The 16,600-nt window shown below is 51.5% G+C and overlaps 6 protein-coding genes across 6 annotated transcripts; 3 read left to right on the top strand and 3 right to left on the bottom strand.

The window, feature by feature from the left end:
• Positions 1-494: 494 nt before the first annotated feature.
• On the top strand, positions 495-865 carry M437DRAFT_82412 (uncharacterized protein; the record flags this gene model as incomplete). Its single annotated transcript, XM_041027739.1, has 3 exons — positions 495-502; positions 591-774; positions 836-865. The coding sequence occupies 3 exons, from the start codon at positions 495-497 to the stop codon at positions 863-865; spliced, it is 222 nt and encodes a 73-aa protein (XP_040882472.1).
• Positions 866-1,032: 167 nt separating this feature from the next.
• Positions 1,033-1,647, bottom strand: M437DRAFT_42466 (uncharacterized protein; the record flags this gene model as incomplete). The annotated part of the gene is made up of 1 exon (XM_041020579.1): positions 1,033-1,647. One exon carries the CDS (start codon positions 1,645-1,647, stop codon positions 1,033-1,035), a length of 615 nt encoding a protein of 204 aa, XP_040882471.1.
• A 662-nt stretch (positions 1,648-2,309) lies between these two features.
• Positions 2,310-3,392, top strand: M437DRAFT_42338 (uncharacterized protein; the record flags this gene model as incomplete). The annotated part of the gene is made up of 1 exon (XM_041020552.1): positions 2,310-3,392. The coding sequence occupies one exon, from the start codon at positions 2,310-2,312 to the stop codon at positions 3,390-3,392; it is 1,083 nt and encodes a 360-aa protein (XP_040882470.1).
• A 5,912-nt stretch (positions 3,393-9,304) lies between these two features.
• Positions 9,305-9,553, top strand: M437DRAFT_13662 (Homeodomain-like protein; the record flags this gene model as incomplete). Its single annotated transcript, XM_041018720.1, has 2 exons — positions 9,305-9,466; positions 9,521-9,553. Coding segments are annotated over 2 exons (195 nt in total), but the record flags the coding sequence as incomplete, so codon positions are not given.
• A 1,164-nt stretch (positions 9,554-10,717) lies between these two features.
• M437DRAFT_64053 (uncharacterized protein) lies at positions 10,718-11,584 on the bottom strand (the record flags this gene model as incomplete). Its single annotated transcript, XM_041024350.1, has 4 exons — positions 10,718-10,761; positions 10,985-11,155; positions 11,192-11,349; positions 11,403-11,584. The coding sequence occupies 4 exons, from the start codon at positions 11,582-11,584 to the stop codon at positions 10,718-10,720; spliced, it is 555 nt and encodes a 184-aa protein (XP_040882468.1).
• A 3,268-nt stretch (positions 11,585-14,852) lies between these two features.
• Positions 14,853-16,070, bottom strand: M437DRAFT_73364 (uncharacterized protein; the record flags this gene model as incomplete). Its single annotated transcript, XM_041026012.1, has 1 exon — positions 14,853-16,070. One exon carries the CDS (start codon positions 16,068-16,070, stop codon positions 14,853-14,855), a length of 1,218 nt encoding a protein of 405 aa, XP_040882467.1.
• Between the last annotated feature and the right edge of the window lie 530 nt (positions 16,071-16,600).

Raw genomic sequence — 16,600 nt, 5'->3', positions numbered from 1 at the left:
AGAGCATTTCTTGTAGGCAGGGCTTGGCTACCCTTGCGAGCATTCTCTAACTCTTGACGAACATGGTCGACATTGGCGGCAGGAACGGCGGTAAGCGGTTTAGTCGAACGAGAAACAGGAGCGCTGGACTGAACGAGACGGCGGCAGCATGGGAAAGATCGAGGAATTAGTTGCGAGGCTAGAGCTGAAGGTCGGGCCAACCCTCTGTGGAGCGCAGGCGCGCCGGGTGGCATGAACGAGAGGAAAGATCAAACACGGGCGAGCCTCTGTCAGAAGACATGGAGACGCCTGCCGTTCAGAGCAGCTGCTGTGGCATTGAGGCTGACAACAATAATTATTGCTCGGGGAAGTCGCATGCGGGAGCAGACATGACAGACGGAAAGTGCCGACAACCTCGTTCAGTCCATCACGCAACCCAGACGTCCAAGCCCAGCACGCTCCTGCTATCGTCTTGCTGTCTTCACGACTCAATCTCCGCTTAATCAACCTTCGAAATGGCTGGGTTCGTCAATTGCCCCTCTGCGCCATCAGACTGCCTATCGCAGTGCCCGCCCTGACTGCCCGACACGATCGCTGACCAGCTCGAGCAGCCTCAACTCTCCCGGTCTTTACCGCCGCAACAACGTCCCTCACTGGCAGCGCATGCACCAGACCCACGACGGTCTCCGTCAGTGGCAGAAGGGCCCTCGCGCTAAGATGATGCTCTACCCCTACTACGCTCTGCTGGCCTCGACCTCGGCCGCTACCATGTACATGATGGGCAGAATGGTCCTCGTGCGTCCGACCCGACATCCAACCCATACCTCCTACACCACATCTCTAACACAGCACACAGGGCCACAAGACTTGGTTCTCCAGCAACTAAACAATTGCCTACTGTACATTACCGCAATAGAGCTTCTTCACGCCAAGTCCAAAATACCCACAACCGAGCTGCTTCTTTCCATCTCTCTTTCATCCTCCAATTACTGTCTATCATGCCGCGCGCCTTTTCATACCCTGTTACCATCTGCATGTGCATGTACCGCTGTTCTATGTCTCTCCTTGCGCCGAGTGGTCCATCTTTACCTCGAATACCTCGCTCGACAAGCGACGCACATCTTCGTTGTCCACACGCGTAAGCGCAGCCTTGATATCCTGCACCGTCTGCTCACTCAACCCTTCCTTGCCTCTGCTGTAGAAGTCGATCCCAGCCGGTGTGAACAGAGTCTTTGCAAAATATGTGACGACCCAGCTGTCTTGACCAGCTCCCTTGTCTGCCCATCCAAGAACTTCCCAATGAGAGCTGGCAATCATGAGCCATCCTTTGCCGCGCCAGTCCCAAACGTCCGTCACACCAATCCCACCACTAGCTTTGTCCACGCCGTGAACTGTGTGCACTTTATCAGAATCGAGCGCTTGGTATGACACAACGTCGTCCAGGCGGTCCGTCTGACCAGGAGTAGCGTCAGGTGTTGATGGCGCAAGTGCCTTGTACGTGATCTGAACATTGCGCTTGGATTTCCACATGGGCAGAGTGCTGTGAGTGACGTGCCATGTACCCTCCATAAACGAAAGGCTGGGCGGTGAATACCCTTGGGGCTGCGTCCCCTGAGTGTTTTGCGACACGCCGGGCGCTCTGAGAATGACTGATGATTCGGACTCCATATTGCGTACACTAGAAACCTGGCGAATTCGATTGCAAGCTGTGAACCTGTCTGTGACTTTTGCACTGCTGTCTCTCGTTGATGATGTACGAGGAGATCATCAGCTGGTGATTGTCGTCAGGTGGTTGGCAGTCCAACATCCGCCCCACGTCTCTTGCAACTTCTATCCATCTTTTGCGACCAAGACAATCTAACAGTGGTTGGAGAACCCTTGCAAACTCCGCAATTGATATCCCGCCTGGTCTATTGTGGCGAGCAAATCATGGCATATGTAGGGAGCATCGGCCGAGGAGTGTTTCGAGCATTACGCATGCGAAAAAGGCCTGCCCAGTGATTACGACAGCTTTTCGTGAGGCGCAGCCGTCTTACCACGACACAGGTCTTATTTTTATACTCGACTTCTTTGTGTTTCCTCTCGCAGATTCCCATTCATTGTTTGTCCTTTGCATTTCATCTTGTCTCGTGGTGTTCCAAAAGCATTTGCCTCTCGGGAGTACCTTCTGTTCTGAATCTTCTTCCCATTTGCCTCCCGACTTTCGAACATCATCAAATATTCGCATCTCTCAGAACAAGATAGAATCTGAAACCTGTTTCGCATCCCTTAGGTATCATTCTTCATGAGCCATTCTTTGTTCTTTGACTAACCCATTTTGTCTAGCAACCATGATGTCTAGCACAAATATCCTAACGAGCCTCTTCTTGCTGCCGACTCTTGCTCGAGTTGCTTCCTCAGCAATTACCAAGAGAGCCACAGCTTGCAACAATTCTCCGGACCTGTGCAGCAAAGCGTACAATAATGTGACCTATCTCGGCGCTCACAACTCGCCTTTCCTACGCGATACATCCACTGGTAATTCAGAAAGTGGAAATCAGTTCTACAACTCCACTGTTCAGCTCAGTGCTGGTGTCAGATTGTTGACTGGCCAAGTTCACAACAACAATGGCTCATTACACATGTGTCACACAAGCTGTACTCTTCTCGATGCTGGACTGCTGAGTGATTGGCTTTCGGAGATCAAGACGTGGATGGATGGAAACCCAAATGAGGTCGTAACTGTCCTTCTCGTCAACTCTGATGACACATCTGCCTCGGACCTGGCAAGCGCCTATACCACTGCCGGAATCGCATCTTACGCATACACTCCCACATCAACCACGGCTCCAACCGAGTGGCCCACCCTGCAAACCCTCATCAATGATGGAAAACGTCTGCTCAACTTCGTCGCTAGTCTCAGCGACAACTCCGCTGCGCCTTACCTTATGGACGAGTTTGCCTATATTTTCGAAAACAACTACGACAATACATCTCCATCCAACTTTTCCTGCGCAGCCAACCGACCCTCTACTGTCACCACAAGCTCTGCTCTGCAGCAGAACTTGATGCCACTCATGAACCACTTCCTCTATGAAACCACAGATCTCTTTGGAACCACCATTGAGTCTCCCGACCTTGGTAACATCAGCACCACGAACTCTGCATCGGGCGGTACTGGTGCTTTGGGAACCTCTGCGACCGAGTGCACCACCACTTATGGCCGGGCCCCAACATATCTTCTGGTCGACTTTTTCAATGTAGGCCCGGCCATCGAGACTGCAGACAGGCTGAATGGTGTCACCAATGCTGTTGGCAGGACGAACGTGAGCACTGCTGCCTCGGCTCCAGCCAGTTCCGGCTCTACTCGCAGCGGACTCTCAACTTTCTCTTTGGTTACGGCATTGATCGTCACCTTCGTATTGATTGCATAGATGGATGCTCCTTGTACGAGACCTCGTTGGAACCGAAATTTTTAAGCAACTGCGGTTCATTCATTGGCGGAACAATCGCCGCCTCCTCTCGTGGTAACATCCGCCGAGGATACATTTGACATCACACATTACATAGCGAAGGCGTTTGGGATCATTCGGAAAACATCCACGTTCATCAAAACCGGTATATAGACTGCATCACGCATACGACCTAGACTCATGGATACGAAATCAATGAAAAGTAGATTTAACAGAAGAGGTCGACCCGAACAACTACTTCATAGTATCACATCACAGGCAACTCATATACATTGATTGATCTCGTTACCAGTATGATGGGTTTCTAGATTATAGCATTCCGCATCGCTACAATATGAAAATTACTGAGTGGAAGGCAACGCGAAGTAAGAAAGCTCGAGAGTGGTAATTTTTATCCCCTCGTCTTCTCGTCCCCTGTCTCTGGGCTTGGTGCCCGGGTTTCAGCTACAGATGACTTACCATACCATCGGGACACGCCATCACAACCAACCGAGCGGCTCATTCGGGAGACGTCCTTTCGTCCTTTCGATCTTTGGGCTCGCCCGCTTACGACCGAAAAGTGCCAGATAAATGGTTGTGGCATTTTCGCCGTGGATTTTCAATGCATCCGTTTTGTGTCAAGGAAGAGAAACTCCTCTTTCATGCATGTTCGTTGTGGTGCATGTGGGTAGCCCTCGAGTGCCTGCGCGTAGGCTGATGGATGTTTGGGCCTTGGTAATCAATATGCAAATCGAGGGGGCGCGGCAATGAGCGGGTGCAGTTCTACGTTCTACCTTCAGATTGCTTTGCTGATGTGTGTGCATTGGCGAAGTCAAGCGGTGTTGTTATGTCTAGACACGCCCAGACAGGCTTCTTGCGCTGCTGTCTGCGCCAACAAGACGAGGGTGTACACAGTACACAGCCAGAGAGCCTAGTGAGCAGTACCAAAGACATTGGCAAGCATGAATCTGTTTCCACGTGAACATGCGGATTGTGAACGTGATTTATTGATCACGCTGGCACTCGATGAGGTTAACGCACAGCGGCAACGCAATGCAAGGACATCGTAATGTGACTGCTTCCCTCGTAGCGAGAAAACAATACAAGGCTGGTGCACATGCGTCTTAAACAGCATCACGTCGCAGAGACTTCTTTCTAAGGTCAAGCCCTGGGTATGAGTTCATCAGATCCCAGCATCGTGGGAATGGATTACCGAGATCGGACATTGATCCATCATGCATGGTGTTCGTAGGGAGTACAGGGTAGTGGAAGGAAAGCGCGTACGAACCTCGGGATCGATCAAATGCACGGCTTTTCTGTCACGACGGAAGGCAAGGCCTATGCAGCTAACACGGAGTGTAGAACTCCTGTACCAACTTTCCAGCAATCCCAAGGAGCGCTTTCACTCACAAGGCGGGCCGGGCCCTGTCATCGAAGATATCCATTCTGTCGGGAACGTGACGAGGTTGCACAATGTTGGAATTGTTTGACGCGTAGACCAGGATCATGGCGTCACAAATCGCATATATTGCCAACAAACCAGTCTGCTGTCGCCTTGAAGTTGGAGTGATGTCTTAGGGTGGTTGGCGAACAACAAGCAGGGATACTTTGCTTGCTTGCGCCTGTCAGATCTACAATTGCAAGACCCGAGAAAAGGGAATCCAAGATCGCAGTGCGATGCAATGGCGCCACAGGGAATGGTGGCTGCCCCTTTCTGCCTGAGAATGCGACCCATCGACCCCAACCAGCTGTAGGTAGGTGTAAGTGACAGTTGCAATAACCGTATTGTGCCGTAGTCTAGGATGAACGCGTGTAACGTCCATAAGAACAGGCACATGGAAAGGTAATCTGTGGTGGAATGCCGCGCATAGCAAGGGGGAGGCTCTGATCTTGGTTCGGGATCGGGCTATCCACAACTGACGAACCGTGTTTCACAGCGTCTGTGCCGCTGGATGCAAGAGTAGCATCATCCATGTAAGGGAAGTGATGGATCGAGCCCACATGCCTGTGATATAGATCGGGGCGGATAGCCTAGCGCTGCATGGGCGGTTACATCAAAACTCCTGCTCGTCAAATCAGAGACGTTCTATGCACGATCTCAGAGGTATCGGTGAGTGCAATATCCATGTCGGAACACGGTCCTTCTCGTTCATCAAATTGTTAAGCGAGGCGCGCAAGCTAGAAGAAAGGACGCTTGGGTTGAGCCCCTGTGATCGAGGTGTGGGTGTACAGCGAGAACACTGAACAAATCTGCAGAAAATGTCTCATGCATGTGGAATGTCCCAAGCTGCCGTGTGATGCACGCCCTTCCCCAGCGTCAAGGTGTTATGGGTTTCCAAGAGCAAGAGCGAGGCACGATAGTCGACTTTGCAGAAGCCCGAATACTCGGTAAGACATTTAAAGCCCGTCCCAGTTTTGCATTCTGTGCTCGCAGAATCGAAAGGCCTCAGCAACGTGCATATGCAGCTGGCTGACCCTGGTAGCGGCAAAGGCATAAAGATCGGGTTTGGCAGCTATCAAAGCGGGGACACCCGCACCTTGTTCAAGAACGAGAGAATGACATGCCGCTCGGGAGATCAAATCAATCTGCTGGACCGGCTTCCTTTTGGGTCCCGCAATGAAGCGTGCATGAAGCAACGTTTTCCTCTTACATTCATGTGAGATGCGTGACACCGCAGTCGTAATAGGACAACAGCAGTCAACAGTTTTCAGAGGCACGGCAGAAGCGAGAGAACAGCTGCATCCCATGCGGCAGGCGCAACGTCCGCTTCAGGCCGAGGCAGCATCCTGTTCAGCTGGGACACGCATTCGCTTGTACGTGCACAAAGCAGTGAACGATTCGACATCTCAGGAAATACTTCAAACAGCTGAGCACTCGTGACGGAAAATATGATCAGCATCGACTATTGATGTGTGGACCTGTTAATCCCTGTATGCAGCGCCGCTAGAGCGGCCACGAGATCCGAAGCAGATGAAGCTTGTTCAGGAGAGAGATTACTTGAGCTACCGCCGACGTAGCCGCAAGAGACGCGCCGTTGTTCTCCTATGTTCCGAGGAGTGCGACTGTATGGAATCCACTTTGTAAGATGTCACTTTGTCTAATAAGATAGTGGTACGAGCGTCCACTGTACTTGTCTACCTTGTCCATTTGAGACCTGGTGCGGACTCCGTACTCCAGAGCAGAGACAGGAGATTACTGAACCAAACGGTCACAGATGCCAAGAGACGTCAATGCACATCCAAATCATCATGAGTCGTGCAGCTGCCTCTAGAGAATGAGCCCTGGCCTGCACGTCAGTGGTGCGGCCGCTACTGTCAACTCTACCCAGATGTGAGACGCCAGAAACACAAATCATTCTTCCATGGTGGCGTCTTCGCCGTTTTGGGTTCACTTTTGGCTCGCAGAGATACCGGGTCCTACGCTGGCTGACTCGGAAATCCCTGTCAGGCAGGCAGCTTAGCCAAAGGACACCTTGTTCCGAATGCGTACACGCAGCAGAACGGTGCAAAGGCACAAGAGAGCGGTCTAGCTGACTGAGGCCGCAAAAGACACCGAACCCAGCAGATCGGTCGTCTGCGGCTGCACTATCGTTGCGTACGTTGTCCAATACTCGACGCGCAGATCCCAGGGTCGACTTGCACTTCCCTTTTGCCCTAGCTCACAAATTTCAAGGATGATTGTCATGGGTGGGCTTTCTGGAAGTCCACTCCGGGAAAGTTGTCATTTGTCTGGTGGGGAGAAGGTTACATCACCAGCACACTGCAGCCGATGTGAAGGCCCGAAGCGTTGGTACTGGAGATGATAATGAGTGATCTAAAGCTACATCTCCACCTGCCAGAGCTACGACGCAGAGTAGACTTTTCGGACTCGAGCTGGCACATGTACCTGACAGGCTGTCACGGATCTAAGTTAGAACGTGCTGATATACCAAACGTGCCGTGCGCCTTGTCTGTGGGGGAGACATGACTTGTGTCTGACTAAAGTCGTTGACCGAATAATCATTGTCGCTTGCTGAAAGAGCCAGCTGCGAGTGCCAGTCACTGGCGACGACTACAGCCTTCTTTTTCGCTTGGTACCACCACAGGGCAGTAGTGAGTGGATGGATGGAGTACATAAGCTTGTGGATGTAGCGGCATGCCAAGCGAGAGCGCAGATTGCTACTCTCCCATTCTGGGCAGAGAAGACGAGATTGACAAGCGTCACGACAAAGTCAGGGGTTTTAGGCAGCGGACGAGATACGAGGACAGGCAAGAAGGAAAGAAAACCCTGCGTCGCCAGGCTCCGATCAGGTAGGTTCAGCAGGCACGCAGAAGCGCCAAACTCCAAGTGCCCGGCTGGCTTGCATGGGTGGATGGGATCATGGGAAGCATAACTAATCAAAGCAGCCAACAACAGACTCCGGAACACGCTCGAGACATACATCACGGTGCATGGCGTTTTAAACCTCCGCCCGGGCGACGGCTCGTGCGCGAGCTTCCGTTACCCACCGCTATGGCGTCGGCATCTGCATTGTCTTCTTTTGGTGCCTCGTCCCAAGACGCCAGGGACGGTTGTGACAGGTTGGCCGGCGAGCTAGGTCAAGCCATTCCGATCAATGCACCGACAATGATTTGCACTTGGTCTCTGCTGGCGCAGGACGCTAGCACACCCACTGACGGCTCCCAGGGAGGCCCGTTCAAAACGATGGAGCGTGCTTCATGTCCAAAATTATACATGAGAGCTGCACCGCCCATCCAGCACCACCGCCCGATACATGTGCTTTTGTACCCAAGACTCGACCTGACCTGCAGCCCTTCCGCCCCGTGATCCCATCCGACTGGTAGTAGTCTAGGAACTCTGCTTCTTATCCTTTAAACGTCCTGCTCTCTTTGGATTCGCTCCTTCTCACGTTCTGGACCACCTTTGCCTAAAAGCAACAAGTCTTGGTCACCATCCAACCATCCGTTCTCTCGACCACTTCATCATCTCCAACAACGCCGACACCATGGACGGCATCACTCTTATCGATCGCTCTCGACACAGCTTCGGCATGTATCATGATTCAATCCGTAGAGACGCTCCTGTGCATCATGCCTCTTACCCGTCCGCATCACACTCGACTCGTCCCTCGTCACACTCACCGCCGTACAACAGCGGCGAGAGCAGCAAGCCTTCTTTGCCTTCACTGCGATCGGTAAGCACCAACTGACACACCTAAGCCAGACCTGAACTCATAAATCTTCAGGTTCTTGGAGAGTCGGGAATGAGCCCGCCCGCAACTCCTCCTTCTCAAGGTCTTTCATTGCAGCCTCTGCCTAGAGAGCCGATGTATGATCACCAACCTACATACAAGCCAGCAGCTCTTTATCCTAACAAGAGGACGCGGACCGACTCGGGCTGGGATGCTCGCACTCCGGAACGAACATTTTCTGACTCTGCCCCCACAAGTCTACCATATATGCCGGCTCGCCACGAGGAGACAAGACCCCGCTCGCAGTTTGACCTACCTACCCCATCCAGCCGCAGTCCTGTCATTCACAGCCATCACGCCTCTCCAGACCTTCGTGGCCAGAGGGCAGACTTGCCCAGGACTTATCCCAGCCCTGCTCTTCCTCGCTCTGATGCCTATGCTACGTCTGACCCCATGTTGACAGCCCGCAACCGCTCAAGTATGTACAGCAATGCCTCTTCCGTCTCGCAGGATGAGGACCTGCGCAGACACTCTGGTTATGGCGAGTATCAACCTCAATCTGCTCGTGACAGATATGCCGTCGAGCCTCCACGCCCATCTTATATGCCTGTTGCACCAAACAACATGCACCGTGAGGAATATCCTCCAGGGGCCAGACTTGATGTCCCTCAAGCTTATGGCAACGCCCCATACCCTTATTCACACGCGTTCTTTGTTCCTTCACATTACGAGTATCAGAATGGAAAGTCAAGGAAGAGAAGCAATCTTCCCAAGCAATCGACAGAGATCATGAAGCGATGGTTCGATGAAAACATGCACAACCCATATCCCAGCGAAGAGCAAAAGAGGCATTTCGCCGCAGTTGCTGGTATCAATTTGACTCAGGTAAGGCTTGCGCACCATCAATTATTCCGGTCTCATTGCTAACGTCCCACACAGGTCAGCAACTGGTTCATCAACCACAGGCGCCGCTGTCCCGAGCTCAGAGAAAAGCGCGACAAAAGTCGGGCTGGAAGCCGTGACGATGACATGCAATGAACGTCTCAAAAAGCCAATTCACGATCATCTGCTTCAGCGAGTTTGGTGTACACGTTGCACGGAATCTACTCTTTCGGTCTCTAATTTTTCTTTTTTTTTTTTAACCCCTTCCACAAAAGACATATTTGCTGAGAAGGAATTGCATATCGCGACATGCTTATCGATCAAGGCTGGGATAGCCAGGCATGTGGAATTGATTTGGAAGCGCATATGGGGATAACCACAGATACCCGAAATGTCTTGCTCTTTTGACGATTTTCCATATATATACGTCAGATACAATAATGTTCAGAGAAACCGAAACCGACACCACCCAGCCAAGAAGCATCTCTACTTTAGGATAGAGCATCAAAGACGCAAGCATAAATGCAAGATTTGTCAACAGGCAAAAACGAAGGGTTCATTTAGAGAGTAGATTGCGTAAACCTAAACTTGGTCAGACAGCCGCGACAGTAGCCTCCCAGGCTTTTTCGTCTGTTCCTAGCGGTGTCGGGAACTGACAACGACACCACAAGGTGGGGACATGTAACAATCGTGACACGGTTACGGAAGTTTAAAACGAAGAAGGTCTTAGGAGCGGACGTTGCTAGCAAATCCTTTAAGATCACCTCGGTCCCATCAACCACTTTTTGACAGCACGACACGAGAGCGTTTGAAAGTTCTTCCTATGAGCCCACTCTTACGGACGTATCGAATCCCAACCTGTCATTGAACCTTAATCAATGAAGCCGCACTCTGGCCGCTAGCGGATCAATTAAGCAAGCAAGGAAGAGCCAATTTATTAGGGGTACGAGTACGAAGCAAAAAGAAGTTATTCGACGAAGATCATCGAATAATCGAAACGTAATAATGGCAAGTTGAAGCTTGGTTTGTACATCTTGCACCACCTGGAGATCCTTCCGTGGGAACCAGAGCTCACAGCGATCAGCCTGAGTCTTGACGCGGATCTGATACCCAGACAGGCAGCCGTAAGGCATACCTTTTATGCTTCACATAAACGCGTTCTACTTTGACTGAAACACTAATCATATCAGTACAAAGAACCTATTGAATCGCGCACACCGTTTTACGCCCACAATCAACGATAATCAAACCGGCTCAGCTGGTGACTGCCACAAGTCGCATGTGTAATTTCGCGCGATCTACGAACGTGTAGATACAGTAAGAGCCGAAAAGTTTAATACGCTAGCGGGTCCGGCTCAGAGCGGACTCATCGCCAAGAAAATTGTGCGGTTCATAGACAGGGAGATCGTGGCCCAAACGTGCTAGTGAGATCTCTTGGCAGAGTGTCGCGTTACGTCTGCATCTCCACAATCCGCGGTCAGGAAGACACATTTTCGGATCCCGGCCACAGCGGCCACTAACCTGTCCAGCCCCTTGCACTGGGTTTGACATGAGACGATGGTTGCCCTGAGTCTTGACATTTCACCATGACTCGAGATACCAATGCCCCGTTGTCTTGTTCGAGCGCCGACGCGGTGTCGATAGGGCAAGGACGAGGGCTCACAATGCTTGATGTATTCTTGGTCACATTGACTACCATCACGAATTCTCAGAATTGTCATACTGTACCGTGGACTCGCGCTACTGCCAGATCGGCCAGCTGCCTTTTTTTCGAAACTGGAAAAGGAGGTTCGAGACAAGTGTGCCGCTTGTCACCGTCGTCGACAGCCTTTTGATCCTTCGCGCGTGATTGTGTTACCGCACCAACGCAATTCCCCCTTCTGTGACTGCGGACGAATCATGCTTTTTGTGCGCACGTCACCGCTCTCGAAGCACACACCGTCTTCTCAAACCACGGGCGGCTGGCTCAGCCTCGTTGTGCCATGTCACATTGCTCATTCGTACTTCCAATGAGACGAAACCATCCGGTTTGTCCTGTCCGCGGGGCCTTGACACGTCTCTGATGCTTACCGTGCCTGCAGCCGGCAGCGCGAGGATAGAAGCGAATTCAAGCCACAACATTATTATCAATTGCCGCCCAGTCGCAGTTCGGACGGAGCATCGCGTCACCGCCTTGAAGGGATTTGGGCTCCGTCATCACCGATTGTAGTACAAGTATATTAATTCGCAGATCACCAAATGCCTCGCGCCATAGTTGCAATCAAAGTGAATCCGGGTACAGGCACGCCAGGGACTGAAAGAACGAGGATGTCCGCGATTCGTCGTCAATGCGCCATGGTGTTCTGGACCACATCATCATGACTGTCAACAAGAAAGTCATCAATCAAGATTGATGGCCAAGATGAATCCCGAAGGTCCACTAAGTACTTCAATCTGATAACTTACTAGCCGATCTATAACCAGAACCTTAGCATCTTGATGACCACTGGGGCTGAGCAAAGTCTCTACCGAGTTCATCTTCCAAATTCACAAGATCTCGGCTCTTTACGTGCGAACGCTTCGGCAGCCGTCGCGGGCATCCCGACGACGAACCGTCCCGCAATCTGCCATATTGTCTATCTGTTTTGACTCAACCGTAGGCCCCAACTTCGTGCCATATGTGCTCCGAGCATTGGTTGCAACAACCCGTCAGCGTCACAGATAAGAAGGCGACATATTGACACCATCAATGTGTCAGAAGCGAGACCAGGGGCCATCTGCCTAATCGACGAGCAAGGTCAGATGCTCTTTCGGACCGTGGTCTTTTGCCCAGGACAATCGTTCTGGCGCTTTGAGCATGGAGCGTGACTTCACGCTTCCCCCACTGGTGTGCAGCCATGGCGCTGACTCGACCATATCCTCAAAGTAGATCTGAGGCTCGCCTCTCCAAACATTAGAATGTCTATCACATTTAAGTGTCCACAAAACGGCCCACAACAGACTAGTCCACAGAGAGAATGAATGTTGCGGCTCCGATCTGACTTGCAGACTAGGTCGTGAGCGCCATCGACTGCCGCGAAGACCTTCCACAGGCCAAAAGATATTCATACAGATCTGCATTCATCGACCCACTCCAGATCGTGGTTCCAAAGATGCTGGTGGCAGTCTAAACTATCTAGTCTCGATACCCGTTCGGCACTTGTCACTCTAGGGACAATGGATAGAATGGGACACAATCGAAGCTAGCTGGATCTGCCATCCATCTGCAGCTAGCCTACGGGCGAGCATACACGTAAGCAAGCCTTCAGCGCTGCAGCGCAGACTTTAATCTGCTCCAGAGGTCCGGATCCTGAGCGAGAGCACCTTCATCCACCGCTCTTCTTGAACAAGTACCAGTATGCAGTCGATCGACGGCCTAGCCCCTGAACAACTCAAACCATGCCGCGGGATCCTTTCTTTCCCTATTGGGGCAATACGCCAACTCGTCAAATCTGTAGGTACAAGTCATGCAGTAGGATCCTGCACTCGGTGGACCCATCCTCGACTCAAGCAACCAAGACTGCAGTCTAGGGTGTGTCTTCAATGTGAGAGCAATCTACTTTTCGTTGAGATTGTTGGATGCAAATGCTTTTCTCGAGAGCAAGGACGTTCTACCAATCTCTATCGTTTTTGCTGAAATGGGGGAAGCCCCAGCCGGTCTCGCAACAGTGACTTTAATGAGACATTGCTCTGTCCATACAGCTACGGCACATTGAACCGGTACAACAAGCTAACTGCCGTTGTTTTCCATTGGAGGTGGCCGCTGGTCGTAAAGGTATTGAAAGTATAGATAACAACACATGTTTTGCAAGGATGAGTTGGAGCCGAAGGCGAACTCGAATCTTGCTTGTATCTCTACCCTATCACAGAATCTGGATCTTGTGGATATCTCTACTCTATCGCAGATTCGTGGTCCTAAAAAGTTTTCCATTATTGCGATCCTACGCTTCTTGAGCGCCATCACTCAACTCGACAAGTCAGCTTCAATTTCTCAACATTGAGAATAGGCAAAAGGCCATGGTCTTCATGTGTGATGCACCTTAAGCAAGTCTCATATCCGGGTTTCCTACTGCATATTTCTTAGCACTCTGCAGCCAGTCAGCCAGCAAGTAAACAAGCGATAAAACAAGCAGCTAAGCAAGCAAAACAATCTCCAGCTGTTTACTATTACCCACAGGCTGTTTTTCGCATCTGTTGGATAGCGCGCACATCCATGCATCTGCATATTCAAAGATTATATAGCGAATCGCAGTCATGGCCAAGGTCAAAATACGCAGTCTGTAAGCTTCAAACACGTAGACACGCCCTGTCCAAGGGTACTGTGGCAACCGATAGAAAGTGCGTGGCTTGCAGACTGCTTATTTCGAACTCGGTGAAGCTCGCTGTTGACTGCAATGCTGGTGGGTTCGGTGTGCACGCCTTTCAGCGAATATGTTTCTATCATGTATGATAGCATTCAGACATCAGATATTGCGTGGCTTGCAGACTGCCTATTGTGGCCTTGATACTAATTACACATCGTTGCAACCCGACAATATGCAAATGAATGATATGCACACTGTCCAGCGGACTTAGAAGCGCTCTCTGTGTTCTCCACCCCTGACCGACCAGGAAGCAAACAGTACGAATGTCACCATAAGTTCAGTCTGCAGACCCGATGTAACCAAGTCAGAGTCAAGCAACCCCATCACGGACCCGAATGAGAATGCGGCATACCTACCTACACCGTGGCATTCTTTCGCTTTCGCAGCGAAATTGGCATTTTAGGCAGAACTATCCGATCCCGAAAAGATAAAAAAGACAGAAACAGACCCAGACGTAAATGCAAAAGGAGAAAAGCGCAAAACCTTGTCCTAGACGAGTGGGTGCACGCTGTGTATGCGTGCGTTGTAGACAGCCATAAACGGCGTAGAACGGCAATCCGAGAAGTCCCGAGACTGGGTATTTGCTTTCCTTGGTCGCTTGACTCAGCAATCAGGACGCGGCCCGCCCTGTTTGCGTGTACGTGCGGCTTGATGCAAGAGCTTTGCCAAAAGCCCTAAGCCGAAAGCCTACTTGAGCAATGAGGGCATGATCCGCTACAAAGAAAAAGAAAATTAGTATGTGGAGTGCTGGCGGTGCTAAGGCTTGACTGTTCACCAAGAGTCATTCACAGGCAAAAAATGATCGAGTTTCGATTGTTAGCATCCTGATTGATTTGAATTCTTAACATATGTCCTTGAATTTAGGGCAAGAAAAAGCTATGTAACGGTACAGGAATTGATAGAGATGTAGCGAAGGCGGGCCGGCCGACCGGCATAGGTAACATGCTTGAGTACAAAGGAAATAACATGACTGCAGAAGAGTGGGCGACCACTTTTGGCTAGCACATCTACTTAAGGTCTTTCTCATCATACGCAGGCGCATCTTCATACTTGGGAAGAGGTTCTTCGTCGACATTGCTCTCGACAACGACGACGCCCTTCTCGGCGTTCTCGGTGTCCTGCTCGGATTGAGCGACACTAGCGTAGCCGCGCTGACCTCCGCGACCGAACTTGATCCACAAGAACGAGATCAAGCGACCAACGAGCATGCCGATCAGGCTGACGACCATGCCCATAGTCACACCGGCCATGACAGGAATCAGAACGGCAACGAATCCGTGGAAAAAGGCAGGGAGGAGATGGTGGTGTCTGTGGTGATGAGGACGGTGATGAGGACCGTGGGGACCGTGGTGAGGGCGGGGATGAGCACCAGGGCCGTGAGGGTGATGGCGGTCAGGACGGGCATCGACGTCAGGGTGCATCTCAAGGTGAGGTCTGATGTGGCCTGGCAGCTTGTGAGGAGGCTTGCGACCCCCACAGCCACCGAGGGCGTGAGGCATACCGGGCTTGAAGTTGGAGATTTTGTCTTCAACAACAGACTTCCACCTGCAGAGAGCAGCAGGAAGCATGCCACACTCCTTGGGTGGCTTGCCAGGTGCGAATTTGGGACCTGAATGGTGCTTTGGAGGAGCAGCATCGACCGAGACGATCATCAGCGAACCATCAGCGCCCTTCAGGAGCTTGAGGTCAACGGCGTCAAGGGCCATAGGTTGCGACTCTAGTCTGCCGACGTGGTAGTTGATGCTAACAAGCACGTCATTGACAGCAGAGATGGTCTCCTCGTGCACGCTCATACTAGCCGATGAGACACGGAGGGGGGTGATTTGCTCGGGGTTATTCTTGATGTCAGCCAGGGAGGCTGAAGATTGGATTTGGCCAACGGTAGGTTCATCGAATGAAAGTGTGCCGTGGAAGGGATAGACCTTGACGCCATTCAAGAGGAGATCCTTGTCGTTGCCATCGATGGTGAAATTGAAAAGGATGTCCTTGGAGCCGCCTTGGATCCAGACAATGCCATCATCTCCCTTCTCCTCGACAGACTCCTGTTGGGGCGAGGGGAAGGCGCATTCAGAACAGTGGACCTTGACGGCCTGAGATTTGGGGTCGAGGGCAATTCCCACAGCACCAGAACGCGAGTCGGAGATTTTGCTGATACCTGGCGGAAGAAGAATGGCGTTCGCGCCTAGCGAGAGGGCGGCAAGCGCGCCGACTGTGCGGCCAAGCATTGTGGTGATGGTCAAAATGGTGGATTTGATATGCGTCGAAAGCGGAGTGGTTTTGCAGTGTTTTGAAAGTCGGTTCGATAATGAAGTTGATGAGAAGGAAGGAGAGGCAAAGAGACTGAATAGGCAACAAAGAAGTCTGACGTTGGATCGTGGCAGCTGAGGGTGACGACGACTTTCGTATCGTCCAATTATAACTCTGAGCTTACAAACTAAAACAAAGAGCAGTGTTTCCCGCCGTCTCTGCTCTTTCGCAACACGAGACAGTGCCGCTCAGATGCAACCTCGTGTCCTTACCTGTACTCACCTTTGGCCATCTTTACCAGTTTCGAACTTGATCAAAGAGCGCAAAGCAGACTGATGCCCAGGACGATCAGCATACGCGAGACCCGGAATGCCGACACCCGGTCTCTAGTAACGCCCTCACTTTACTCTGCCAGCAACCACGGCGTCCACAGCCCTTGCCCGCATCGCAGTAATTGTAGTTCTTATTGTTACCAAATTGCTGCCAATAATGCCGCTTGCCTTGATTT

This window comes from Aureobasidium melanogenum, assembly GCF_000721775.1.
Source record: "Aureobasidium melanogenum CBS 110374 unplaced genomic scaffold scaffold_4, whole genome shotgun sequence".
NCBI classification, from domain to species: domain Eukaryota; kingdom Fungi; phylum Ascomycota; class Dothideomycetes; order Dothideales; family Saccotheciaceae; genus Aureobasidium; species Aureobasidium melanogenum.
This window is presented reverse-complemented; position numbering and strand designations above follow the sequence as displayed.